Raw genomic sequence first — 23,582 nt, 5'->3', positions numbered from 1 at the left:
AGAGGGGAGCTTTTCTGCATTCTTTAAGCTTCGTTGAAAAGGCCAATGAGGTTCTGCAAAACAGAGCCATCCTGCAGCTCGTATGCAACCTATGACCAACTAATCCTTGTTGTAAAACATCAAATCCCATGTGAAAGTTGTGGGCTCTTCAATAAAATCACATTGATCCAGTTCAGATGAATCATTAGCATGAAGAGAATTGCAACACTTTTATTCCAAAAGGCAAAGGTGCCAACTATAAGAGAAATCAAAGATGGGCACTTAGACGACCTATGAGGCTTAAATAATGTTAAACATATCAGATCAAGATAAAAGTTATAAAACCTCAAGAGAGCTTTGCATTTTTAGAATTTCTGGTGTTTGAATGATATATAGATGTCCAAACAATCAAAAGAGTCGATATAGAGGCTGAAATGAAAGTAAGAACGAATACAATCCTCGCGTGCGCTATTCTTCCTGAAGGTATTCTCCAAAAAACGGGTTCAGTGTTGGTGTCAGCACCATCAATGGTTGGTATGAATAAACATCTCCGATTACGTGACTTCCCTTCTATACTGCAGTGCAGGATTATATCAGGTGTACCAAACTCGACTGTTGAATACCCGCTTTCATCTAAGGGCTGCATGCACGAATTTTGACAGTATTTTAATATCTTCCATGCAGCTGTTAAGTTGTAAAATATAACAAAACTTTCTATATCTAATATGCAGACAGTTAGAGGCGAAAATATGCACAACCATACCGAACCTTTGACAGCTAATTAGAAGAAAATTTTCTACTCACTGGATATCTTGCGTGTACTGGAAGCTCTATGTTAACGTCTAGTTCCTTCTTGTGCCCCAACAACATATTAGGGCCAAGATCCATGTGAACTTCGATGGCAGACCGGTTTGAAAGAATTGATGGCAATTCCAAATTTGTATCTCCAAAAACAGCAACATCGGTGAACACTGCAATGAAAAGGATTCAACCATTTAACCTAAAATTAAAATGACGCAATTAGCCAATTGTCCCTATTTTGGTATTATTCTCAATCAAAACAAAAGATAGTACTTTACCACCCCGCTCAAGAAGATGTTGGAGCTCAAATGGGTCAGCAAATACTCCAGAAGGGAGTCTTTCTACAATCAGAACCTTACAAAAATGGGACGGTAGCTGAGACACAGACTCTGGCTCGATATGAAACTTGATTGAAGAAGATAGATGCCGATGAGAACCCTCACCGATCAGAAGGCGCCGTGGAACTGCCAGTCTTAAAAGATCGGGATTGCTTTGAAGCAATTCACACAAGCCAAAAGGAAGTCCATGTGATATGAACTCTTGGAAATTAGTATCATCTAAGCTTTCATACTTTTCAAAGTAAGATTTCATGATATATCTCTGGGAACAAAGAGAAGTGCCATCATGAGTGGGATCATAACTGGAGTCACAATCTGCCACCTAAAATTTATGATTATTAAGTAAACTGAATCGTCGAATTCCAATGTGAAAAGAAAAAATGTCGAGATTGAAAGGATGATGTAAATGGCAAAATCATAAACCAAAACATTAAATAGTCTTCTTTTGTCTTTTAGTTTTTCAGCTCATTCATAGGCCAGTATCACAATGGCGAATTAGGAGGACTACTGCATTAAGAATAAAGCCGCTTATGATTTAAGAAAGTTATCAACCTTAAACAACACAACTAATTCTCTAACCCAAAAACCACAGAGTTATAGTCTCGTATCAAAAAACTTTATTGTTTATCCAACTTACACAATTAAAGAATCCAGCTTTTTGGACTGGTAAAAAATTCTCATCAAGACGGAGTAACATAATCTGTGCTTTAACTCATAACTGCCCCCTAATTTTTCTATAGATTGTCTTGCTCATGGCTTCATTAGAATGAAGCCCTGTTCCACATCAATAAGAACAGAAATCTCCTAAGTCCTACCATCACCAATTAATTGCTTCGACAACTAAAGTAGCCTCTGAAACTCCCCCTATTGCACTCACTTCCCTCAAAACAACAGTGGAACTATTCAATGTAACTTATGATGCTTCCTTCTATACTTTGATTCTTATCTCAATTTTGGAAAGCACGATGTCATAGAATAATTATTATAACTAATTATCCGGACAAGATGCCTAGCGAAGCCTTTACAAGAGCTTTCCAGCTGCATTGGGAGCCAGGAGATAGGTTACCCAGGTTGTTTGATTTTGTTTCAATTTGTTCAGATGCTGATGACAGTCTATCCCCTCTTGGGCATTTGAATCCGAGTATCGAGCACCATGAACAAGCACACTCATCACCACACCACATTGATAAGCAATAGATGAAATTATACGTAGAAAGAATGATCAATTCAGTAAATTCCAGGACAACTATATTGTAACTATCTAAACTACTCAACACCTGCACTTGAAAAATAAGACGAAACAGCACAGACATTAGACTAATGGATTACGAGTTCTGAAATGACATTTGTGATTTTAAAACCACAAGTTTTGCAATTTTCAGATAGAAAGAAAAACATATTTACATACAAGCAAGTACCTTCCACTAAAACCCACATCAGACACAAATCAAGTAACAAAAACCATAAAAGATAATTTCTTCAGGCAGTAAAAGACCACTGACCTCAGTTCTTGACGAACGCCTATCTACACAAGAACCAGTGCCGGTCAAGAAAAACAACAGGATCCCCACTTTCAGACAATTATGGAAATGAATGTCCATAGCTTTTGGGGTTGGAATCAATAGATCTAAGAATAAATCGCTATGATATTTAACAATTTGAATACCCAATCCTCTCGTCCAATGATTGCGGTGGTGGGTGATAATGAGGGAAGAGTGGGCAAATCGGCGGAGATGGGTTTTAGGGCCGGGTTCGACTGTAACGCCGATCAAGCCGGGCTTCAATTTCTAAAAAACAAAACAACTTGGGAATGTTTTCGTACAATGGGCCTACTATGGCCCATTTGACTAATATCGGCCCATTCATCTTTGTGTGTTCAGGTACCGGTCATTACATTTCCTTTTCCGTGTTCTCTTTTTTGTAAGCTGTTGCTTTTATCAAGAAAATTGGTTGTGCCGTGGTAGCTCCTCTCTCTCTCTTCAATGGAAGTTTATTCTGGGAGTCGCTCATTTCTGGGTTGTTCATGTGCTTGGCCGGAGGGAAATTACATTGCTATGTTAATTTCTGTTTATTGAATATTTGAATCCTCTATATCTTCTGAAAATAAGAGTTTGCAGAAGCTATGATATGGAGTTTCAAATTTGAGCTGAATATGAAATCCAATTCAGAAGAACTACAAAATCTCTGAATTCACAAAAGGGTGACCAAGAAGCTCCTCCACTGTTCCTCTCCTCTTCCAGTCCTTCTCTAGACACCTTCCCACAAAATCACAGAACTCCAAAGATGCCGAATCTGGCATCTCTGGCCTCTCTTTGAAGCATATGGCAAACATCAGTGCTGCCCAGTCTGGTGTCTCTTCAGTACCAATCAGCGGATAATGTCCCACAAGGCACTCCAGAACCACCACCCCTAGTGACCAAACATCTCCTGCAAAACCATCTCCCCCTTCTCCTCCCCATCTCTCCGGATCAAACCTTTCCGGGCTCATGTAAGCGCATGTTCCCATGCATATATCGCTCACATCATGAATGCCAGAGCCTCCCACCACCTTGCTCACCCCAAAATCAGCAATCTTCACATCCCCTTTTGCATTTACTAGAAGGTTTGAGGGTTTTATGTCTCCATGCACTATCTGCATTCCATGGAGATACTGCAACCCATGCAGCACGCACCGTGCCACGCCAGCGGCAACAACCTCCGGCAATACTCTGTTGGCGATCAGGACATCATGCAGTGATCCCATCTCCATATGTTCCATCACAAAGCAAAGATCATCATCTTTGTAAAGAACTGCATGGCATTGGACAACGAAGGGTGAATTTACCCGCTTTAGAATCTCTTCCTCATGGTGGGGGACGGCAGAGGTGTTCCCATGGAAACGAAGAACTTTCAATGCAAAGACAGAGGAGGTCTGGCGGTGGCTCACTTTGTAGACGGTGCCACCACTGCCATGGCCGAGAATGGATAGTTTTTCAAGGTCAGAGAGATTTTCAATGTCAGGAGAGTCTGGACTGGTGGCCGGCAATGATGCTGGATGCTGGTTACCGTGCCTGAAGTCAGCTGCCGGAATCGGAGGTGATGGTAAAGAAACTGTCAGTGCTTGCTGGTGCCTCCTCTTTCTCACCGTTGTCATCCGATACACACACAAAAGTAGACACTGTTCTTGCTCTCTTTTTCCTTCTATTCTTACACTCACTATGGTGAAAATATGGCTAACACATGAAATCCTGGGATTATAAGTACATGGATTGGAAGTGAGAAGTGTGTGAGAAAAGCCCAAGTAATGAGATGATGATCGGGTGCCACGTTTTTGCTTCTTACTAACAAGAAACCCAATTTGTAGGGTTACCGTTAAACATGTGCTTTTCCCTGAGACGAAGGTCGTTCCCAAAGCTGAAACACGTGCCTCTACATTAATGGAGTGCCACCCCAAAGCAGATTTGAAGGAGAACTTTTGCAGTAGTTGCGGAACTGAAAATTTGGTCATATCTTTCACATTCACAAAATTACAATTTACATTCTACACTGTTCTTATTATGGGTGAGTTTGGTAAGGCTTGATATCAGATGAGTAATAATTTTAACCATTCATGCGACAATCTAGCGGGTAACAGGCTACTCCTTGTACATAAAGAAAAACTCATAAACCTCCCAATACCAGGTTATAAGTACTTTTCCTCCACCTATATCACTTACTTGAAAGGGGACCGTTTAACTTTGTGAGCAGCATTGCAAACAGCAACAATTCCTCCATGTCTTCAGGGTTCAGATATGCTATCATCAGTTTCGGAGCTGTCCCAAGTATGGTTCATACAATATGGTATAATTCATAAAGATTCAGAGCCGGTCACCATCAAGTGTGTATCTTTTCAGGATTGTAGTTGTAGCCCAACTGAAAGACAAAACGAACCCACCTAGCCAATCCAATCCCTAATCTGAAATTCAAAAAATTGTCTTATCAATGTAAATAGAAATAGAACTAACTTATAAGGTTCGAGATTGTAACAAAAACAAACAAAGTATTTACCCATAAATAATATATCATCAGGTGTAAAAAAAACTAAAAGAAGGAGAAATCTAGTAAAGGCATCCATTATGAGAGAGTAGTCATCCTCAAAGACAGGCACGTCCCATAAGCCAGTCATCAGCCTCAACAAAAGAATTAGAAACCAAAGCAATAGCCTTTTAACACCACTATGCTTGCTAAGTTCTTTCGAGTATCCAATATAAGGTGGGAAATCAAAAGCTAAAAATTAGAAAACAGAACCTCAATTTGGGTTTGCACTGGTGCAAAACAGAGCCAGGGTGAACAGACAAATAAGGCATGAGCTGCTTTTCCGTAGACACAAAAGAGGACCGAGATTATCAATCTATATCAAGGTTTACCTCCCCCGATCCAAATGTACATTTCAGAAATAAGATCAAACCTTTTTGGTGTCTGAAGTGAGCAGCCCCATTTGTTCCGTAAGCTGATCCATATGCTGAGATTTTTCCCACCCATTCTCCATTGGCTGCACATTATTTCCATTGGTTTTACCATCAAATGAGATTGGTTCAATGTCCTCAGGCACAGGGCTATTAAAAATATCATCCCAGAAGCCAGAACTGTCCAGTAAGGCATCAATATCTGGATCAGGACTAATGTCATCAATTTCAATTAGGACTGAACCATTCTCTCCAAGTGAAGAGGGCTCAAAAAATCCAGAATTTTCAGTCCCAGGTCCCATGTAACCTTTCCCAGAAATATCTACCATACTCTCTGGTACCATTTCTGGTATTTGAGAGAGCTCAGGCATGATTACATCTGCCCCAGGAATGGAGGAAGGTGCCCCTTGTGTTCCAACCAGCATACTCCCATCTGGGAACCAAGATGTTGTAACCTTCTCAGCAGTCGCAGCTTGTGGAGAAGACTGTATTTCAGATATGGCAGCTGAACGGCCCTGGCCCGAGATCCCAGTAGTAGATGGTATAAATGCCTGCCCCGAGGTTGGAGGCACCTCTTGCAGAGTCACTCCTGATACATGACTTGAAGAGCTCCCACTGTCTACACCACTGGATGACGAAGAACTGTCCCCAATCATAAAATCATCGATATTGTTGTTGTACGATTCCAGCCTGGAAGAAGAATCAACTTCCATGAGCTGCCTGAGCATTGCTTTTGCCGCCTCACTCATTGAAGGTTGATACTTAACAATTTGTCCATCAGGAGCAGAGTGCTCACTCTCAGCAAGGCCATCCTGCTTGAGCCTTCGTTTTTTGTTGCCTTCAGTTATACGCCTATTACTTTCACTTTGCTGCTGTACAAATTGCGCCAAGAAGCCAGGACTCTGCACTGCCTTTGCCAGGAATGACATCATCTGTTGTTGTCTCTGCTCCATTCCCTGAAGACGTTGAACCATGGTTTGCAGCTGGCCATCGGTAGCCTGCTGCTGCTGCCTCAATCGAACAAGCTCCTGCATAAGCACATTCTTGTCCCTTTTAAGCCTCTCTACCTCTTCCTCAAGCCCGAATTTCCCAACCTCGACACAGGCACCAACAGAAGAATTCTGTCCATGTGATGGCGGTTGCTGTTGATTGCCATGTCCATGTGCAGGTTTTCGCCGACTTATACTCCTAAGCAGATGCTTTTGACCCCTCAGAAAGCCCTCATTTGCAAATTCCCAGCGGTCGGGGTCAACCTTTCGAAACCCCTGCTTAACAAGGAGATATATGAAAAGTTTCTAGGTGGGGGCTGATAAACGGCAGGATATGCGTCAACAAATAAGATTAAATGTGTTTATCCTAGTGAAACAATTAATATGAAAATATAAACAAATAGAACATCAGAAGAGTTCACAAGAGACAGCTATATATGCCCAAAGTCAATCATCTGAACTTGATCAATCAAGTAAGCCAACTGGGAGAGCACAATACAAACTAATAACATGCATAGTCATAATAATTTGCATATTATGCTTCAGAAAAAATTTAGCCTCGAGGAGAAAAGCCAAATAATCCTTTAACCAACATGAGATGGAGATAGGGATGTGAAAAACAAAAAAATAAGAGATTCCCTAAACTTATAACAAACTTTGCAAAAATGATGTACAAAAATGGCTCAAGAAAAACACTATAACAAATTCACAAGTAAACAACTGCGTAGTTTAAGAGGTGGACATGTACTCACATGTTTACCAATATGATTGACATGGTCGTCTTTGTTATCTCACAATTTATGCACTATTATTATTCCTTTCTGCAGTGATTTGGATCCAACTGTATTAAAAATATTTGGCAGATAAATTAAATGGCTAGCAATAGGAGGCTAATTTTGATAACTGACTGACTTAGAGAGTTTTGGCAAGCTTTGAAGTTAAAAGATTTTTGTTGGGAAGAAAGAAATCTCTTTGGAAAGCATTTAAGAGAGTCATCGGGAAAGCATCTTGACAGCACCCTGAACCCAAAAACTTGGAAGCATTTCCAGGATCCATGCATATTACCATCCCTCATATTTAGCCCATGTAAGATTACAATTCAAACATGTCTCAACAATCTTCCCTCATATGAAATTGTTGATGCTGATACCGATTGTTGATGAGATCATCCGGAGAGAGATACAGAGAAAGTGTGTTCCTTGATCGCACATTTAGACATCAACTTCAACCCAAAAGCTCAAAACTGTGGATCATAAGTCCATTCGTATACATCAGCCACTTAATAGTTAATATCTTATTAATCTCTATGGGGTTTTAATTCACAGGTACAAAAAGTAGTATGACAATCGCGACTACTTACTATAATTGCTTTAATTGTGACAAGGCCACATTGGAGAGGATTTTCACTGCTGAAAATCTTAAAAAGGTATTTCTTTAGTTACTAGCCTAGATATTTCTTTGTTAGAAAAAGGGAAGGAATGGGGGAGAAGAGGGCATTGAAACAGGGCCCAATTTTAATTAGAAGCACTTAAAGATGGAGAATAACTAACATAACTCGCTATAGCAAGTTAGCAACTTGAAGATGAATAATTACTGACATAACTTGCAGGCACGAGAAGAAGAAAATTTGTCAACGCCCACATTTCCTGCAAAATCTCCCCATTTCTACATCCTCGAGACCCAAATCCACACTCCATGATCATTATATGACATGATCAAGGCCCCTAATCCACACTCCATGACCATTATATGACATGATCACCTATAGGTTCATAGACCTCATAAATCAGTAAACAAATAAGCTAACCCTACTAAGTAATCAAATTCTTTGAACTACAATATCATGAAAATATCACCAACAACGAGAAAGATATGGAATTCGAGCAAATATAAACTTTGAGAAAGCAAAATCAAGAAAACAAGAGTCAAAGAGGATGAAAGGCTCATACGTAGGTGTTCAGCTGGCGGACAAAGCTGGAAAAGTTGTTGTGCTTGAAATACTTGGGAAGGAGGTCCCGGGCGAACTCGGGCGGGTTCAACACCACGAAGCTGTTATTAGTAGGGCTCCACGACACAATCGAGTCTGTCGCCGGATCATCTACCATGTCGTAAGTCTTGCTCAGAAAAGGCGGTGGCGCGTAGGTGCTCCCAATCGGCGTCGGCGTCGCAGGCACCCCTTGAGACCCCCCACCACCGCTCGTCGACGCATCACCGCCTCCGCCACCATTCTTATTCCCTCCGTCCATCCAAGCAAATATCTAGACGTATATGTATACGTGTATTCGCACGCAATTTAAACCGGGAGAAATCTTAGGGTTTTGGGGGAAGGAGTCTAACGTGCGCCATTAGTGTGGACTGTGGACATAAATCCTAGATTGCAGATAGAGCGTGCGATTTTGGAGAGAGGATGCGAGTTTGAATAGATTTGAAGGAGAGAAAAGAGAAGCGGTTATACGGTCACAAAGAAATGACAAGGACAGTTATGGCGTGGCGACGGAGAGGAAACGGCCACGACCACGGTGGCTCTGTTTGCCCTTTTTACGTAGTGGATGACGACTGATGACTGAAATTACCGAATGGTTCTACTACTTTCATTAATTTTCTTCTTTGCCCTCGTCGAGGGGGAGGGATCGTAGCCGTTGATCGAACTTAAAACTTATTGACATGACGATAATCCCATCACTAAGACTAGAGCGCGCTTACCTTCAGGCTCGCGAGCACAGTTACTATACAGTCTCCGCGTTTCTTCACACAGCTTTCGTGTGAGGGACTTTGGCGGGAAAACCATCAAGGATGAGCTCGTCTGTGGCAGAGCCAGACGCGCCCGATCTAGTATGCCAGATCGACAATGTCCAAGGCATGGTCGATGCCCTCTCCGCCGTCAGATGGAAACGCAATCAGGTTTAGATCGATCGGCACTATTTTTTTGGGTGTTTGTCTGATTTTTTTAATTTAAAATTATTTCGATGCTATTCAACCAGGACGCGGTGGTCGAATTGTCGGAGCATGGTCTCGTTTTGGTCGTCGAGGATACCGGTTGTCTCCAAGCCAAAGTTTATCTTAAACGGGAGGTCTTAATCTCATATTTTCCCGTATTTTCCTCTATTTTCTTGAAATCGTCAGTTCTCTTTTTGGTAGCCAAGAAAATGAAGGAAAGTTAGAGGAAACAAACTAAAATTTTTAGGATACAGAACTCGATGGGACTATCTATAGCAGTTTCAGTTTGATTTTAGTATAGGGCATGATTTCGCTTTATTGATGGTATAGAATTTGAAATCTAAATCTATATTTTTCAATTTCCTTTTGAAGCTTTTTGTTAGATATGATTATAGTGCACATGGGCGTCCTCGTTTTGGACTGAGCTTGGGGCTCTTTGTCGATTGCTTGAACACATTTTCAGTTCCAGGGCAATCAAGCACACTTGAAATCCAATATCCGGGGCCAGACATGCAGCTCCTTCTCAGGTATGTTCATATTTTGGAAACCCCGAATCTTTGTCCCTCAATTCTTGATATTTGAATTCCAAATTAAAATAAGGAGCATGACGTATTTGGTTTCTTGATTTGGTTAGTGAGGAAATGTAATTGCTTCAAAAATGAAACCACAAAACAAAACAGGCTTAACAACAGGCTGTGCAATTAATTGGGCCAATTGGTTGTAGTTCTTGTCATGGGGGAGGGCATTATTTGAGCAGAGCTGTTTATCTAATCACAATCCTTGCAGCCTAGATACTACAACATACTTTAGGTTACATCACTGATATTGGTTTGGGGGAGACTGATGGATGATAGTAAAAGATTGCGCTAAGGTGTGTTTCTTAGGTTTAATTAAATTGCGCCTGCTATTGGAAGCCCTGAGAGGTCAGGATAAATGTTTTTGTCAGACTGCAAGGAAAAACAGTTTCATGAACCTAATAAAGGACGTTATCGCATACATTTGAGATCTGGTGAATTCAAAATCCTTTTCTGTCAACATTTTGTTTATTATACATACAATATGACATGCATGGGATTTGTTTGTAGGTCATTTTTTTGGGTTAATTTTCTGTTAGGTCTGTTGATACACTGGGCGCCTGCATTTATGCGGAGATCAGAACAAGAATCCCTGAGACAATTTCATGGGACTACAACTTTGAACCTGCAGGAAGCACACCTCTCAGCTTTACTGTTAAGGTAAATGTCTGTGCATACTACGCATTGGGTTCCAATAAAGGGCATTGATTCGCTTATTTAAGGGCTAACAATGTCTCTTGCTCTCTCTATCTTATATCTTTTCACTGAAAATCAAAGGCATTGCTGGACAAATGCAGGTTCTTTCAGAATTATTGATGTTACTTTTGACAATGAACATATCAGATACTTAATCAAGCTGTTTATTATGTCAAGTTTGAGATTTCTCGGGATTTAAAACTTTTTGCATCCTTTAAGGTGGCACCTGAAAGATTTTCTATGGTTAAACTGTGAATAATTGTTGTGAAGGTCATGTCAGTGATGCGCCAGGTTTCATAGATATAGCCACTATATGTAAAAAAAATTCCCTTGCAGCTGATAGAATGTGTGTCTGATTGGCATATCCTAAGCGGAGAGCCATACTATTATTTTTTTACAATTTATGCTCATCTTTTCAATTTTTTTACTTAAGCCAGTCTGCAGCGCTGAAAGAAGCTATTGATGATCTTGAATGGCCGGGATCAAGTATCCAGATTACTCTACAACCAGATCCCCCCTGTGTCACCTTCAGAAGTGAAGGGCATGGAGACTTGCAGGTGTTCTTTGCCTTCATTTCCAAGTAATCATTTGTAATGAGGATATCACCATGATCACCATCCAAAAATATTTTATTTTGCAGATAGACTTCATGTATCATGCAAATCCTGATCTTCTGAATGCCTTTCAATGTGATCACCAAGTTGCTTACAAGTATCCTACTCATTTCTTATACCATCGTGCAACTTCTGTGAAATCCATAATTCCACTTTGCTGTATAAACTCTATTATTTCCTGCTCTGGTGGACAGGTATAAATACAAGTTCCTCCGAGCAACGACTTCAAATCTACCAGGAAGTGTCATTAAAGATAACCGAGGAAGCAAGTTGACCATTGGGAGGGGTGGAATATTGAAAGTTCAGCATCTAGTTTCAGTTGCAAGAATGTCTAATCCACAAGCACATATTGTGTCTGCTGGATATCAGCAACCCAGTCGAATTGCATACATCGAGTTCTTTTTGAAGCCTGAGGAAGATGCAGACACATAACCATTAAGAAGCAAATCTTGCTCATTAGCTTACAGTAATCAAGCCGACATATACTTTCCATGTCAAGCTGACACTAGATGTGTTCACACTGTCATGAAGGGATATGTACAACCCAGCACACTTCTGTACCGTTTCGACATTTTTGATTTAGGGGAAAATATTTAGGAATGGCCAATGATTCTTCTGTAAGTTCCAATTTGATCGCATGTCCCCGAAGGGACATGATTCTTCTGATGTAGCAGTAGCACCTCCACATTCTTGCTCAGCTAGACTGATATATGGTGTCAATGCTGCTTTTTTTTTTTTTTAAACCTCACTGTGTCAAGGATATGATTGAAGCTTTTCTTTATAACAAACAAGTAGGTCGCTGAGATAATAATTGAAGATTTTGTGTATTTAAAGGGAAAAAAAAATTAGCCAGATGATGATGAAAACAACAGAATAACTGCATAGTTGTCTGTCAGGCCCAGGCTCAAGGAACTTATTGGAAAAGAGAATGGCTTCATATGGCATTAGCCATTGTAGATAATGACTGCAAAGGCCTTGAATCTTCACTAGAATCTCAGGAACAAAAGGAAAGAAGCAATGTATAAATAATATGGGACAGCAATGGTACTCCAGAAATAAACAATCTGAGAATGGCCATTGAAAGCGTGATGCTCAATCCAAATCCACTCTTGAAAGCGTGATTCTCACTTAAGTACAGCTTATTGTAAACACTGTTCAGGGCTAGGGCTTTAAGCTGGAGTCTCCAGCTGTTCCAGTAACTGGAATTGAACTCCTATCTCATAGATTCGTCAAAATTAAAGCCTGGATGTCACAGAATTGAAATCAGTCGAATAATTAAATTAAATAAAAAATGCACTGGCATGTTCTTATGATGCTAACGTATCATAAATCGGAATGTGAATAAAACATATTTCAAGATATTACTTGCGAGTTCTTGCAACTACCTTTGATGGTTTCAATGCAGTTCAAATATGCAGTAAAATTCGGCCAAAAAGTTTCTTTTCACTGAACAAGAAGCATTAAGTTTAACCATAGAAAATGGATTCAGAAAAAAAGGCCAAAGGTGTGTCATTGCAACCGAAGCATCTGCAATGCATGAAGAAACGTAAACCCAATATTTCCAACAGCACCAGATAGGTTGCATGTATGCATGTGCGATTGCTGGACCATGTGTTCATGTGCATTTGTGGATGTTCATGTGCAATTATCAGGATGTTGCTGGGGTTGGGAGGGGGAAGCGGATCAACTAAATTTCATTCACTGGAAGTCTGGAAGCATACTCTATGATAACAGCTCATTGCCTATGAGAAAACTAGAACAGTTAAGAAATCCACAGTCAGTGTTGTTACATGCTAGAGTTCATGACATTATGCAACGAAGAATCGAATCACAACCATGGAGTATAGGCATATGTTTTTCATCAGGCGTACTTAATGACGATCCAGAGTATGCATTCATAATATATGTCACATCATCAGTATTTAAAATACCTGAGGCTAAAATCAGCGATTCACCTGAAGTATCAATTTTAAAGAATGTAGAGAATCTTCAAAAGTATCTTTTCTATTAACACTGTAACCATAAAAGTAAATAAACTGATTGACCCAGGTAGCGTGGAGCTTTTTATGGGGAAGTGGATGACGTCAATGGAAACTGTTTTTCTAATCTATTGTAACCTTCCCCAGAAACCAGAGGGGATGGACCCATTAATGGATCACATGATGTGAAGCAAGATATCGATGTTCATTAAAGTTTCATAACTCCCACGGAAGTAAGCATTGAAATGTGATTCAGGTTGCTCACCAGAGGCAAATGAACTTCTACTTCTTTCACAATCCACTCGTGCATCCATAGATGAGCATACTACGTTACTTATCTGGAAATGTGTCCTTGCCATGTAATCAAGTATCACAGCTCATGAGATATTTAAATAACCTGTAAAATAAAAGAAAGTTAGCACCGTATATTTTTATGATCATATTACAGGTAGGCCAACCTAACATCAGCTTAAAATGGTTTAGGGCCATATTGCATTTGTAATGACTCAGCCAAACACTTGTGAGGAATAGTCCCCTTTGACCCATAGGGCATCGCCGTTTTGCCCTCAAAAGGAGCCTTACCAGGTTAAGGTCATGCTCCTCCAATCTCCATATATAGCATAGAACCATTCTCCACATTTCTGATGAAAAAAATACAGCATCTTGAGCTTTGCAAGAGTTCAATAGCATTAAATTTGAAGTTAAAAAATATAAATTTCAGATTTTATGCAAGAGAGAAGGTATTCAAGTAATTACCATAGAGTAACAGTCACATCTTTTTCACAGTTTTCTAACACTCTCTAAACCGAAGGAAGATCCAGGATCAATGTAGCACAGGTATTCACGCAATATCATCTGGAAAAATTCTTTTCTTCTTCATTTCATCAAACAACTCATAACATCTATCAATGTTTCCAAGCCTCTTGTACCCAGCAATGAGAGCTGTATAAGTCTTCACATTAGGAGTTACACCATTTGTCATCATTTCATCAAACAACAAATTGGCCAAATCCATGCGATGTATTTTGCAAAATCCATCGATCAGACAGGTGTAAGTAACCTCATCTGGAATAAAACCCCTTTTTTTCATATCCTTGAAAATATTACAGGCTTGTTGCATTTTGTTTCTCTGGCAGAATAAATTGATAAGAATTGTATATGTGACTGTATTCGGAGTGATTCCAAGTCTTGGCATTCTTTCATACAATATCAAAGCCTTCTTCGGGTTTGACTGTTTTACAAACCCATCGATAAGGGAGCTAAAACAGCTGGTGTGAAGAACATCCATCTTAAGCATTGAAGGAAGGAGTCCCAGTGCCTTTTCAGATTTTTTCTCTTCACACAACTTCTTAATAATTGCATGATATGTATATGAATTGGGGAAAATGCCTTGATCTTGCATTTCATAGATAAGCTTCAATGCCTGCTCTAAATACCCTTCTTTACAAATCCTATCAACAATAACATTCCAAACAAAAATATTAGGCAAGAGACCACTTTCCCACATCACATTGAACAGTTCTATGGCTTTCTCCAAGAGTCCAACCTTACAGCACCTGTGAATCAGCATCCCAAAAGTATAGGAATCAGGAACAAAACTATTATTGATCATCTCCTCCAGAAGTTTGCTGGCGGAATCCACATCACCTAGCATAGAGAATCCATTGACTAAGGTACTGTATGAAATCAGGTCATGTTTGTATCCAGAAGCACTTAGGCTGCGGAACATTTTCAGTGAAATATCAATAAGTCCGACTTTGCAAAGGCCAGTAAAGAATGAACTGTACTGTACATGGTTTAGTTTTACATCAGAACGCAGCATTCCGTGTACTATATGGAGGCCGTTTTCAATATCCCCTTTCTTACAAAACCCATCAATCAAAATACTGAAGCTATAAGCATCTGGTAATATTCCATGATTCTTCATTTCTTCAAAAACTTCTAATGCTTTGCATAACTGACCTTGTTGGCAAAACCCAAAGATAACAGAATTATAGCAATAACTATTCAGAGGCTGATTTCTACATTTCAAATCTCGAAGAAAAACCAAAGCACAGTCAACATAACCAGCTTTACAAAGTCCATATATATATGTACTGTAAGTTACAACACTAGTGCTTTCCCCACTCTTTTCTATAGCCTTCAAAATATCAGTTGCGTGTTCAATATCTACAGCCTGCCCAAAGTGTCCTTTACAATAAAAATTCATCATTATAGTGTAAGTATAAACATTTGGTGACGGACCATTAATCTTTAAATCTTCAAACAACAGTCTGACAAAATCTGCTTTACTTGCTTCCATCAAACACTTAAGCAAGAAATTGCATGAAAAAATATTTGGCGTAAGCCCAACTTTCTTGGTTTCAAAAAAAACATCCACCGCATTCACAAGCATCGAATTGGCTGCAAAAACCTTCATCAGGACATCAAAGACAACAATTGATCTTTCAGAATGCTGTGGCGAATCCAGTAAAACCGAAAACAACTCAAACATATCTCGATTAAATACCTCATAATAGCAAACAATGTCTAAAAGCAAAGAATATGCTTCCATCTCCATCCCAGCAGATGCAAACATGTGAACAATGATTCTAAATGCATCAATTGAATGAGCAAAACCATGTATCTTCTCAGCGTTATGGAACCTCATTTTCCTTGTAACCTGCCAATTCAAAGTCTTAACCACTCGCAGAGCCAATGGAAATAATCTGGGTCTTTTAGGAATACCAACCCCCTTCGTCCGACCACTGCAATTTTCGATTTCGTGACTGTGGATAGCTGGACTTTCATCAAACTGTTCTTCCAACGACAAAGCCGAAGTTGCTGAATGGTAAGGCCTGGAAAAAATCTTTCCCAGAAAAATAACTTTCTTCTTAAACAAACCGGATTCAAGCAAGCATTTTTTTCCCAAATAAAAACAAACGCCCATTAATACCGAGATGGAGTTTTATCAAACACAAGCTCCCTTACCTCCATAGGCTAAGCCAACCATGAAGTTTCACAAAGACCATACCTTTTGGCTCAAAACGATAAACACCCAGAATTCTCTACATACTAAGGAAGAAACGGTCCCAAACTAACAATCTTAAATAAGGTAGAGAAGTACTGTATTTTCTATCAATTCACGAAGGAAAAGAGGAAAGAAGTACCTCAGCATGTGAGTACTGCAACTTGGAAAAAGAGTTAGAAAGAGAGAGAGAGTTTTCGAATGGCTCTTCCGGCAAAGCCTGGGAAAGGACTATAAATAATTTGCGAGGTTTAGCACGCTTCGCCAACGGACAGAGCAGAGCCGCCACTCGAGGATCGCAATTTGGAAGCCGTGGTGCTCCAGTCTTCCCTGGCGCCTTAACGTTCTAAGTTCACGACTCATGGGCTGGGCTTTATAAAACTGGGCCTACGTAACAAAGAGCGGCTGTACTGTTTATAGGCTCGGAAACATGGCTGTGTCCGGTCATGGGCTATTGGGCTGGGCTATCTAAAACTTGGCCCACGTAACCAACAAAGGCTGGACCAGTTATGGGCTGGGAATTACCCTAGTTTTATTTAATTTTCAGCATTTGTTTTTTTTAGAAGAATAAATAAACATCTCAACCAAGATCAGGGATCACCGATCCCAAAAAGTAAAAAACCCTAGAAATAACTTATTTCTTCACAAACCTGCAACATAAGGCCCTTACTTCAACCCCCAGGTGAAGAGCTTATCCCGATTAGTCTCCTCGTTTTATTCATTATTCCTATGAAAATTAACCAATTCTATGAAAAATGTACACACTCATAACTAATAATTAAGTTATACCATAAACCTTGGCTTTATTTTTGTTCTTTACCCTTATTTTGAAGAAATTAACTCGAGTAGGAATGTAGGATGAATACGTTCAGTATACATAGGTACCTAACTCTATCTGCAGCAGCCAGACCTGCTGGGAGAATATGGTACCGGAGAACCAATATACACAAAGCTTAAAAGATGTATTGCGTGCCCGAAAAATCAATGAGTGTAGGCATTGTCAACTAGCTAGCGCGCCAAGGATCTTGTTTTTGGTTCAATTTGAGATGACCAAGTGCTATCCATCTGTGTGCTGCTTGCAACCCTTGGGTCCATAATGCTGAGCGCTGCGTTTGACAGTCTTTTTGCATAGATAGCAGTAGCGGGTTTGGCATGCCCAGCAGAACATGTGATTGTTGTTGCCCATCTGTTATAGCAAAACAAGGCAAAAAGAAGTGAGAGAAACAACTAAGTACTTTCAAATTAAAAACGTGTATGTATTATTTCATTATAATTTGAAAGGAGGATATATGGCCTTATCATAAAGTGAAGAAGATGCGCGTATGATGAAGTGAAGAAGATGCGGGTAAGATTATAGAACAATACAACAGATGCGGGAGAAACAGCGAATGATAATTTCTATGCATGAAGCCATACTCGTGTGCATGTAATCTTTTGCATTATAAAGATAGAAGTACCATCACCTCAATGCACTACAAAGAACCTAGTGAGGTTATTTGACTTGATGAATGTTGAAATTACAGCATTCCATTACTATAATTTTCTTCCTCTTCATCGCATCTTACAACAACATCAATATATGTTGGAATATAAAATCACAGTACATAAAAGACAATTCAGTGAATCAGACAGGAAACCTTTTGTTCGCATAAATCATGAAAAACAATGTCCTAAAACAATATAATTAATCCTATGTAGGGACCAGAGGGGAACTGTTTTATTACCCTTTGTACTGGTAAGTGTTCAATGCTTCCTGGAGCAGTACTCATTTAGGTGATCAAAAAAATAAGGCCACAAATTTTATTTCCCAAATGGTTGCAGGCTTGTTTTCCCATTAAAAACAAAGGATTCTTGATTCTTGTTTTACAGAACTAATATCTGTAGTTAGGTTTTTAAATTACCGAATTTTTCATGATCTTCTTTCTGTTTTTCATTCACCTATTTATGCCTTCTGGCAACATCAAGTTGCAAACATGCTTTGGCATGCAAACTAAATAAAATTTTCCAGGTGGCACCCCATTGGCACCCAGCAATATTTTCTTTTGCTAGGGAAAAAATTTTCAAAACCATGTCAAAATCTAACATTATTATTATTTGAACATAGAAAAATGCCTAATCAAGAAAAGTCCAATTATAGTCACCTTTGCATTGAATTGACGACAAATAGGGCATGACTGACCACGTCCATCACCATGAATCTGAGCAACAACCCGGTGGACATTGATGTGTTCTTCCCAGCGCCGAATCTCTTCCTGTGGGAATAATTCACATGATCCTCCCCTTCATTGAGTACAAACTTGTTAGGTTCTAGAAAAAGCTGGCACTGCACAATTACATAGAAACAAACCAAGCAGAAAATGGATCACAAACCTGAAATGTTCATATCCATTAATTGCCTTGTTACAGCGGTAGCAAAAGTACTGCCCACAGTTGGAACAAACCATTTTGTTACAACCTTCGGTTCTTGAGATTGCCATTTTGCAAGAAGGGCATTGCTTGGCATCACGAAATATCTCTTTGACACTAAGTAGCTCATTGATCATGTCACGCTCCTTGCGCTTTTGGTGATCCTTGAGTCCAGACGAATTTTGCCGTTCCTGTAAGAAAAATGATCAAGTTATCTCAGTTGAGGAAAGTAGCCAGAGCACCGCAGGGAAGTTGGAAAGGATCATCAGTGGAGTGATGCAGAGGATATGTAACTTCAAAATAAATAAAATATGACTATCCAAATACAGTAGACTCGCAGTCAGCAGTGAGTGTACGAGAACCAAAACTCTAGCCATCACTAAAAGGATTAAGGGAACTTGAATGGGCAGATAATTTTGGTTTCTTGCATCATGAAAGTTCCAGAAGCTTCAATATCAAAAGAAACAATGAATCCATTATGCTTTCTCGGCAAAAACAAAACTAAATGCGTCAGCAGATGACCCAGGTTTATTTGAATGGACAAGTATATGAATGTCTACCAGGTTTCAGGGGGAACAAAATAGAAATCTAAAAACAGAAGAATGAGAGGAATGGCAACAACAAGGTTATCAAAGCAAAGATTAAGTTCTCCAATGAAATGAATCCTGTGATATATTTTTGCATCTACAGAATCTCTAGGGAAAAATTTAAGGTTCAATCAGCAGGACTAAACAGTGAGGATTAGAGACTACATAGCTTGCATTAGATTCAAACTGTTTGCCACTTGGTGAGTGACTAATATCAAGATTCACATAAACAAAAAAAATTGGACCAAGGATCACATGGCTAAAACACAATCCAACATATTGTATTGAATTTCAAATGTCATAACCCATTGGTATTATACTGCTACAAGTCTCTTGTAAAGGTATTAAACATTGCTTGGTTACTATTTTTTATTAGAATTATTAATATAAAATTAAATCAATAAGTTTACTAAAATTAGAACATAAGGATATATTGTCAATAATGGGAAATAATAAATTTATTAGTTTACTTAGTCTTTACTTAGGGTAGCACCCCTCTAGAGCCAGTTGTTACTTGGTAATGAGTCTATAGCTTTACCTGCAAGATATTAAGCTTGAACTCTGTTGTCATGCATTCCATCCCAACATGGCGTGGCAAATCACACAGTGTACAAAAACTAAAGTAGCATTTGGAGCATTGGGCATGCTGCTCTTCATCCTCTATGCATGGTGTTTCACACCGTGGGCAATAAGAAACATCAGACATTGATTCAAGCGTTTTCTGTAACATCAAGGACTCCCAACGTTCATACTCCTTATCACCGAGTAACTGTTTCAACAAACTGGGTGGAATCATACCCTCGCATTTTGCATCCGGGCATTGAAGCTTGCTTATGTTGCGTTCTGCCATATGTATGTCAGCATAGGTCGTCATGCATGTCCAGCAGAAGAAGTGCTGACATGGCAATTTGACAAAGTCAGTACCTGGTGCATGTAAATACCGAGAATGAGAATAAATATTACTGCAGTAACAATTAATATTCCTTAGAATCATTAATTGACACCAGAAAATTCTACAAGTGAACATACATACAAATGACATGAATGAAAATAAGTCTCCATTTGGGGTGAAAACTAGATGAACAGGTAAGTTGTACATATAAAATACTCTTTCAGGGAAACGTCCAATAACTTACCAAAACAAAAAAGTTCTAAAGAAATTAAACACAATCACTGAAAATTCATTTCTATCACTGTAAAGGTTGGAAGTCAACAAACATGAACCCAAAGATAAAAGTCCACTTAAATCAGAGAAAGGCCGCATCTGCCACAACATCTGCAGAACTTAATATAGAAGGCTGTAAATGAGATACCTCTCAGAAAAGTATGATTCTGGTGTTCGGGATACGTCGGCCCTTAATCTCTCTATTTATAATACAAGGGTATATCAGGAGCCCTCAAAATACATAAACTTTATTGGATATGTATCATGATCAAATTTTGATATAGAGAACTTTGCAAGAATACATTAGGGTTTGTTGAAGTTCTTCAAAAATGATATAAATTAAAATATCTGGCGAGCATAGAGAAATATTTACACATTCAATTGGATATGTATCAAGTCCTTAGAATCTCCTGCACATTTAATTGAATATGATGTGAGTTTCCATTCATTGAAAAAAAGGCTTCATGTTTTAGGACAAATGGTACGCACAAAATGGCTACAGGTACACCGGTTTTTGAAATCTGATTCAGTGAGTGAAAAGAAAGCACTTTGATTTTATTCCCAAACCTTTATGGTGGTTGATTCTTTAAGTTTTGCGATGTATAAAATTTGTGAATATCGGAATGGAAAAGGCTTCAGGCTTGAACTAATCTACACATCCACAATTTGACATCCTTTTTTCTATGTAGGACTTACTTTGGTAAAATATAATCAAAATAAATTGCATAGTGTATGAAGTTGAATGTGAGGATTTCAGACAATTTGTAGAAATTTTGAGGGTAGACGAAACTAGACTAACAAACCCGCAGGAAACAGCACAAAGAATCATCTCCCACCACCCACCTCCCAAGCAGAAAACGACAGGAGTCTGAAGATGGGGAGGGAAAAAAAGCAAACCTCATTCACACAAGGTAGAAATTTTACCAGCATGCTCAGTCAGACAGATGCAGCACTCGTGCAAATTCTTGCAAAAGTTCTCATGGTGTATCTCATCATTGTAACTCCTGATTGAAGGAACATCAACATCCAGGGATACACTCCCTGAAACTGCGCGCCTGTCTCCAGTATTTCTTATGCCATACGGACCAAGAATAATTTCTTTATCGAAACCAAGATGAGAAAGAGAGGAATTTTGCAGCCACTCAATCCAACGATACATAACTTCCTGTCCGGGTTGTTCCATCCATATAGAGTCCAGCATAGAGCAGAGATTTGAAATCCTACTGGCATCCAACCACTGAACAGAGATGGCAAAATGGGGAGGAAGGAGGCTTGGGTATGATTTAGGTAATAAGCATCTCAAAACAATCGGTGGTAGATGCTGAACCTTGAATGAGTATGAGAAGTCATCCGAAGTTTCACCTGTGACCTTATCAGCTGATGAATTTAGCTTTGCAATTATAGTAAGTTCATTGGGAGTCTCAATCTGTATATTAATCTGCAAAAATAGTATATGGTTGTTGGACTATCCACTTCAAAACCATTTTAGAGCAAGCTTTAAACTATGGTCTCACTGACTAACCCGCACAGATCGTAGTCCCCTCTGACTGTCAAGGATGAAGGCATTGTCTCCATAAATGGATTCCAAAACAAGTAACTGCAAAAGAAAGATTTAATCCGAGTTAAAAAGGTAGAAAATTCCCCCCAAAAGGGAATGGTTGAACAGAGTAGAAACAACCACCTTTTACAAAATTATAAATATTGTTTCTGAAGTTCTTCAAATCATTTTAATTCCATGTTTAAACTGAGTTTTTAATTGACATCAAGATCGATCCATTTTAGCACATGAATTCCAACAAAGTGTTGTCATATCAACTTCTGTCAACATTTTAACTGACAATTTGATGTCAGGTTCTGGCAAGGTTCTGCCTGACATCCATGGAGGAGCTTAAGGCAAAAATCAAATGACCTGTGAATCTGTGATGAAAAATAAGAATCGGGAAGGCAAAAGTACAATTGAATAACTTAAGTAATATGTAAAATTACAATTGTACAGAGTATCAAAAGAGCCTCTGCTAACTTTTTATGTCTTTTTACCCATCTAATAGAGAATAGTTCACAGAAAATTTAGGAGAGAGGTGACAAGGCTAGAAACCTGAAAAATGGCCAGACCAAACATGTTTGTGTCATAGTGGTTTTTTTTGAATCGAGTACCAGAATATCCTTTTATATCTTAGAGGCTAATTTGTAGACCCTCAAATTATAAAATTCTTTATAATTTAGAGTTGCAGAACTCATCTAAAATGCTCAACAAATTATTGGCATTTCACCCAGATCAAATTTCTTCAGCCCCCTTCAGAAAAATAAACTCATAAACCTCTCCTAACAAGATCCCACACGTCACAATTCAAAACAAAAACACCTTTTACAAAGAGAATGAAACTGAAGATGCAAACTCAATAAGCTTTCAAATTTGCAGAGCTTACCTCGTCCTCCTGCAGCTGATCATTGATCATAAGCTGCTCCTCCAATAACTCCGGCTCATCCGTCCCCATCCAGAGCTCTTCCAATCTTCTCACAACCTCATCCACACCCTCCCCTGACACATGCTCCTCAATTCCTTCTCTAGCAATCTCAATTTTCAACGACGAATCATCCCCTTCGTTTTCTTTCCCTTCTTGAGTCCCGTTCACCTCTTCGCCTAAACTCAAAGAACCCACTTCATCATTCAATGAAACAAGTTCGGAAGTAGAAGCGGACTCCAGCTCAGATTTCCTTACGAACCGAGTTTTGACCGCGTTGTTATTCCGATTGCGTGAAACACGCCTAGGGTTTCGGTGAAATTTATGGGATTTTGGGGACGAACTGGATGAGGGTTCGAGTATATACGCCTGAGAAGTTGACCGGGAATTGTAATTGGAACGCTCTTCCTTTGGCTCTTGTTGTTGGTTTTTGGCGGCATCTTCTTGAGGTCGATTTTGGATAGGCTTGACAGTCCAGGTCTCTCCGACGTGACCATGGCGTTGTTGACGGTGGTGGACGACCTGGTGGTCTTGTCTGTTTTCTCTTCTGCTACTTTTCATGGCGCCGCGGGGATGAGAAGAGTCAGAGCCTCAGAGGACGATAGTTAACAGAAAGTGATTAG

The 23,582-nt window shown here is 39.3% G+C and overlaps 6 protein-coding genes across 9 annotated transcripts; 1 reads left to right on the top strand and 5 right to left on the bottom strand.

The window, feature by feature from the left end:
* Window positions 1-184: 184 nt before the first annotated feature.
* Window positions 185-2,857, bottom strand: LOC120017256. Of its 2 annotated transcripts, none has more exons than XM_038870422.1 (4): window positions 2,621-2,857; window positions 1,059-1,380; window positions 784-950; window positions 185-619 (listed from the first exon to the last, which is right to left on the bottom strand). In XM_038870422.1, exons 1-4 carry the CDS (start codon window positions 2,717-2,719, stop codon window positions 326-328), a joined length of 882 nt encoding a protein of 293 aa, XP_038726350.1. In that variant the 5' UTR covers window positions 2,720-2,857; the 3' UTR covers window positions 185-325. The 2 variants fall into 2 exon arrangements, with proteins under 2 accessions (XP_038726350.1, XP_038726349.1); XM_038870421.1 differs by having other exon boundaries at window positions 316-619; window positions 1,059-1,440.
* A 178-nt stretch (window positions 2,858-3,035) lies between these two features.
* LOC120017255 (mitogen-activated protein kinase kinase 10-like) lies at window positions 3,036-4,636 on the bottom strand. Its single transcript, XM_038870420.1, has one exon. The coding sequence runs from the start codon at window positions 4,603-4,605 to the stop codon at window positions 3,292-3,294; it is 1,314 nt and encodes a 437-aa protein (XP_038726348.1). The 5' UTR covers window positions 4,606-4,636; the 3' UTR covers window positions 3,036-3,291.
* LOC120017254 (heat shock factor protein HSF8-like) lies at window positions 4,588-9,026 on the bottom strand. Its single transcript, XM_038870419.1, has 3 exons — window positions 8,481-9,026; window positions 5,545-6,807; window positions 4,588-5,052 (listed from the first exon to the last, which is right to left on the bottom strand). The coding sequence occupies exons 1-3, from the start codon at window positions 8,775-8,777 to the stop codon at window positions 5,032-5,034; spliced, it is 1,581 nt and encodes a 526-aa protein (XP_038726347.1). The 5' UTR covers window positions 8,778-9,026; the 3' UTR covers window positions 4,588-5,031.
* A 153-nt stretch (window positions 9,027-9,179) lies between these two features.
* Window positions 9,180-12,093, top strand: LOC120017257. The gene is made up of 7 exons (XM_038870423.1): window positions 9,180-9,432; window positions 9,513-9,602; window positions 9,841-9,995; window positions 10,583-10,703; window positions 11,177-11,296; window positions 11,380-11,450; window positions 11,548-12,093. The coding sequence occupies exons 1-7, from the start codon at window positions 9,325-9,327 to the stop codon at window positions 11,783-11,785; spliced, it is 903 nt and encodes a 300-aa protein (XP_038726351.1). The 5' UTR covers window positions 9,180-9,324; the 3' UTR covers window positions 11,786-12,093.
* A 151-nt stretch (window positions 12,094-12,244) lies between these two features.
* LOC120017253 (pentatricopeptide repeat-containing protein At1g05670, mitochondrial-like) lies at window positions 12,245-16,655 on the bottom strand. Of its 3 annotated transcripts, XM_038870415.1 has the most exons (4): window positions 14,089-16,655; window positions 13,915-13,973; window positions 13,598-13,729; window positions 12,245-12,595 (listed from the first exon to the last, which is right to left on the bottom strand). In XM_038870415.1, exon 1 carries the CDS (start codon window positions 16,259-16,261, stop codon window positions 14,174-14,176), a length of 2,088 nt encoding a protein of 695 aa, XP_038726343.1. In that variant the 5' UTR covers window positions 16,262-16,655; the 3' UTR covers window positions 12,245-12,595; window positions 13,598-13,729; window positions 13,915-13,973; window positions 14,089-14,173. The 3 variants fall into 3 exon arrangements, with proteins under 3 accessions (XP_038726343.1, XP_038726344.1, XP_038726345.1); XM_038870416.1 differs by lacking the exon at window positions 12,245-12,595 and having other exon boundaries at window positions 13,337-13,729; XM_038870417.1 differs by lacking the exons at window positions 12,245-12,595; window positions 13,598-13,729 and having other exon boundaries at window positions 13,809-13,973; window positions 14,089-15,745; window positions 15,842-16,655.
* Window positions 16,656-17,122: 467 nt separating this feature from the next.
* LOC119980037 (E3 ubiquitin-protein ligase RNF14) lies at window positions 17,123-23,582 on the bottom strand. The gene is made up of 7 exons (XM_038822684.1): window positions 22,924-23,582; window positions 22,020-22,094; window positions 21,422-21,935; window positions 19,871-20,256; window positions 18,710-18,936; window positions 18,481-18,619; window positions 17,123-17,525 (listed from the first exon to the last, which is right to left on the bottom strand). The coding sequence occupies exons 1-7, from the start codon at window positions 23,518-23,520 to the stop codon at window positions 17,397-17,399; spliced, it is 2,067 nt and encodes a 688-aa protein (XP_038678612.1). The 5' UTR covers window positions 23,521-23,582; the 3' UTR covers window positions 17,123-17,396.

Source organism: Tripterygium wilfordii, chromosome 15 (genome assembly GCF_013401445.1).
Source record: "Tripterygium wilfordii isolate XIE 37 chromosome 15, ASM1340144v1, whole genome shotgun sequence".
NCBI lineage: Eukaryota > Viridiplantae > Streptophyta > Magnoliopsida > Celastrales > Celastraceae > Tripterygium > Tripterygium wilfordii.
This window is presented reverse-complemented; position numbering and strand designations above follow the sequence as displayed.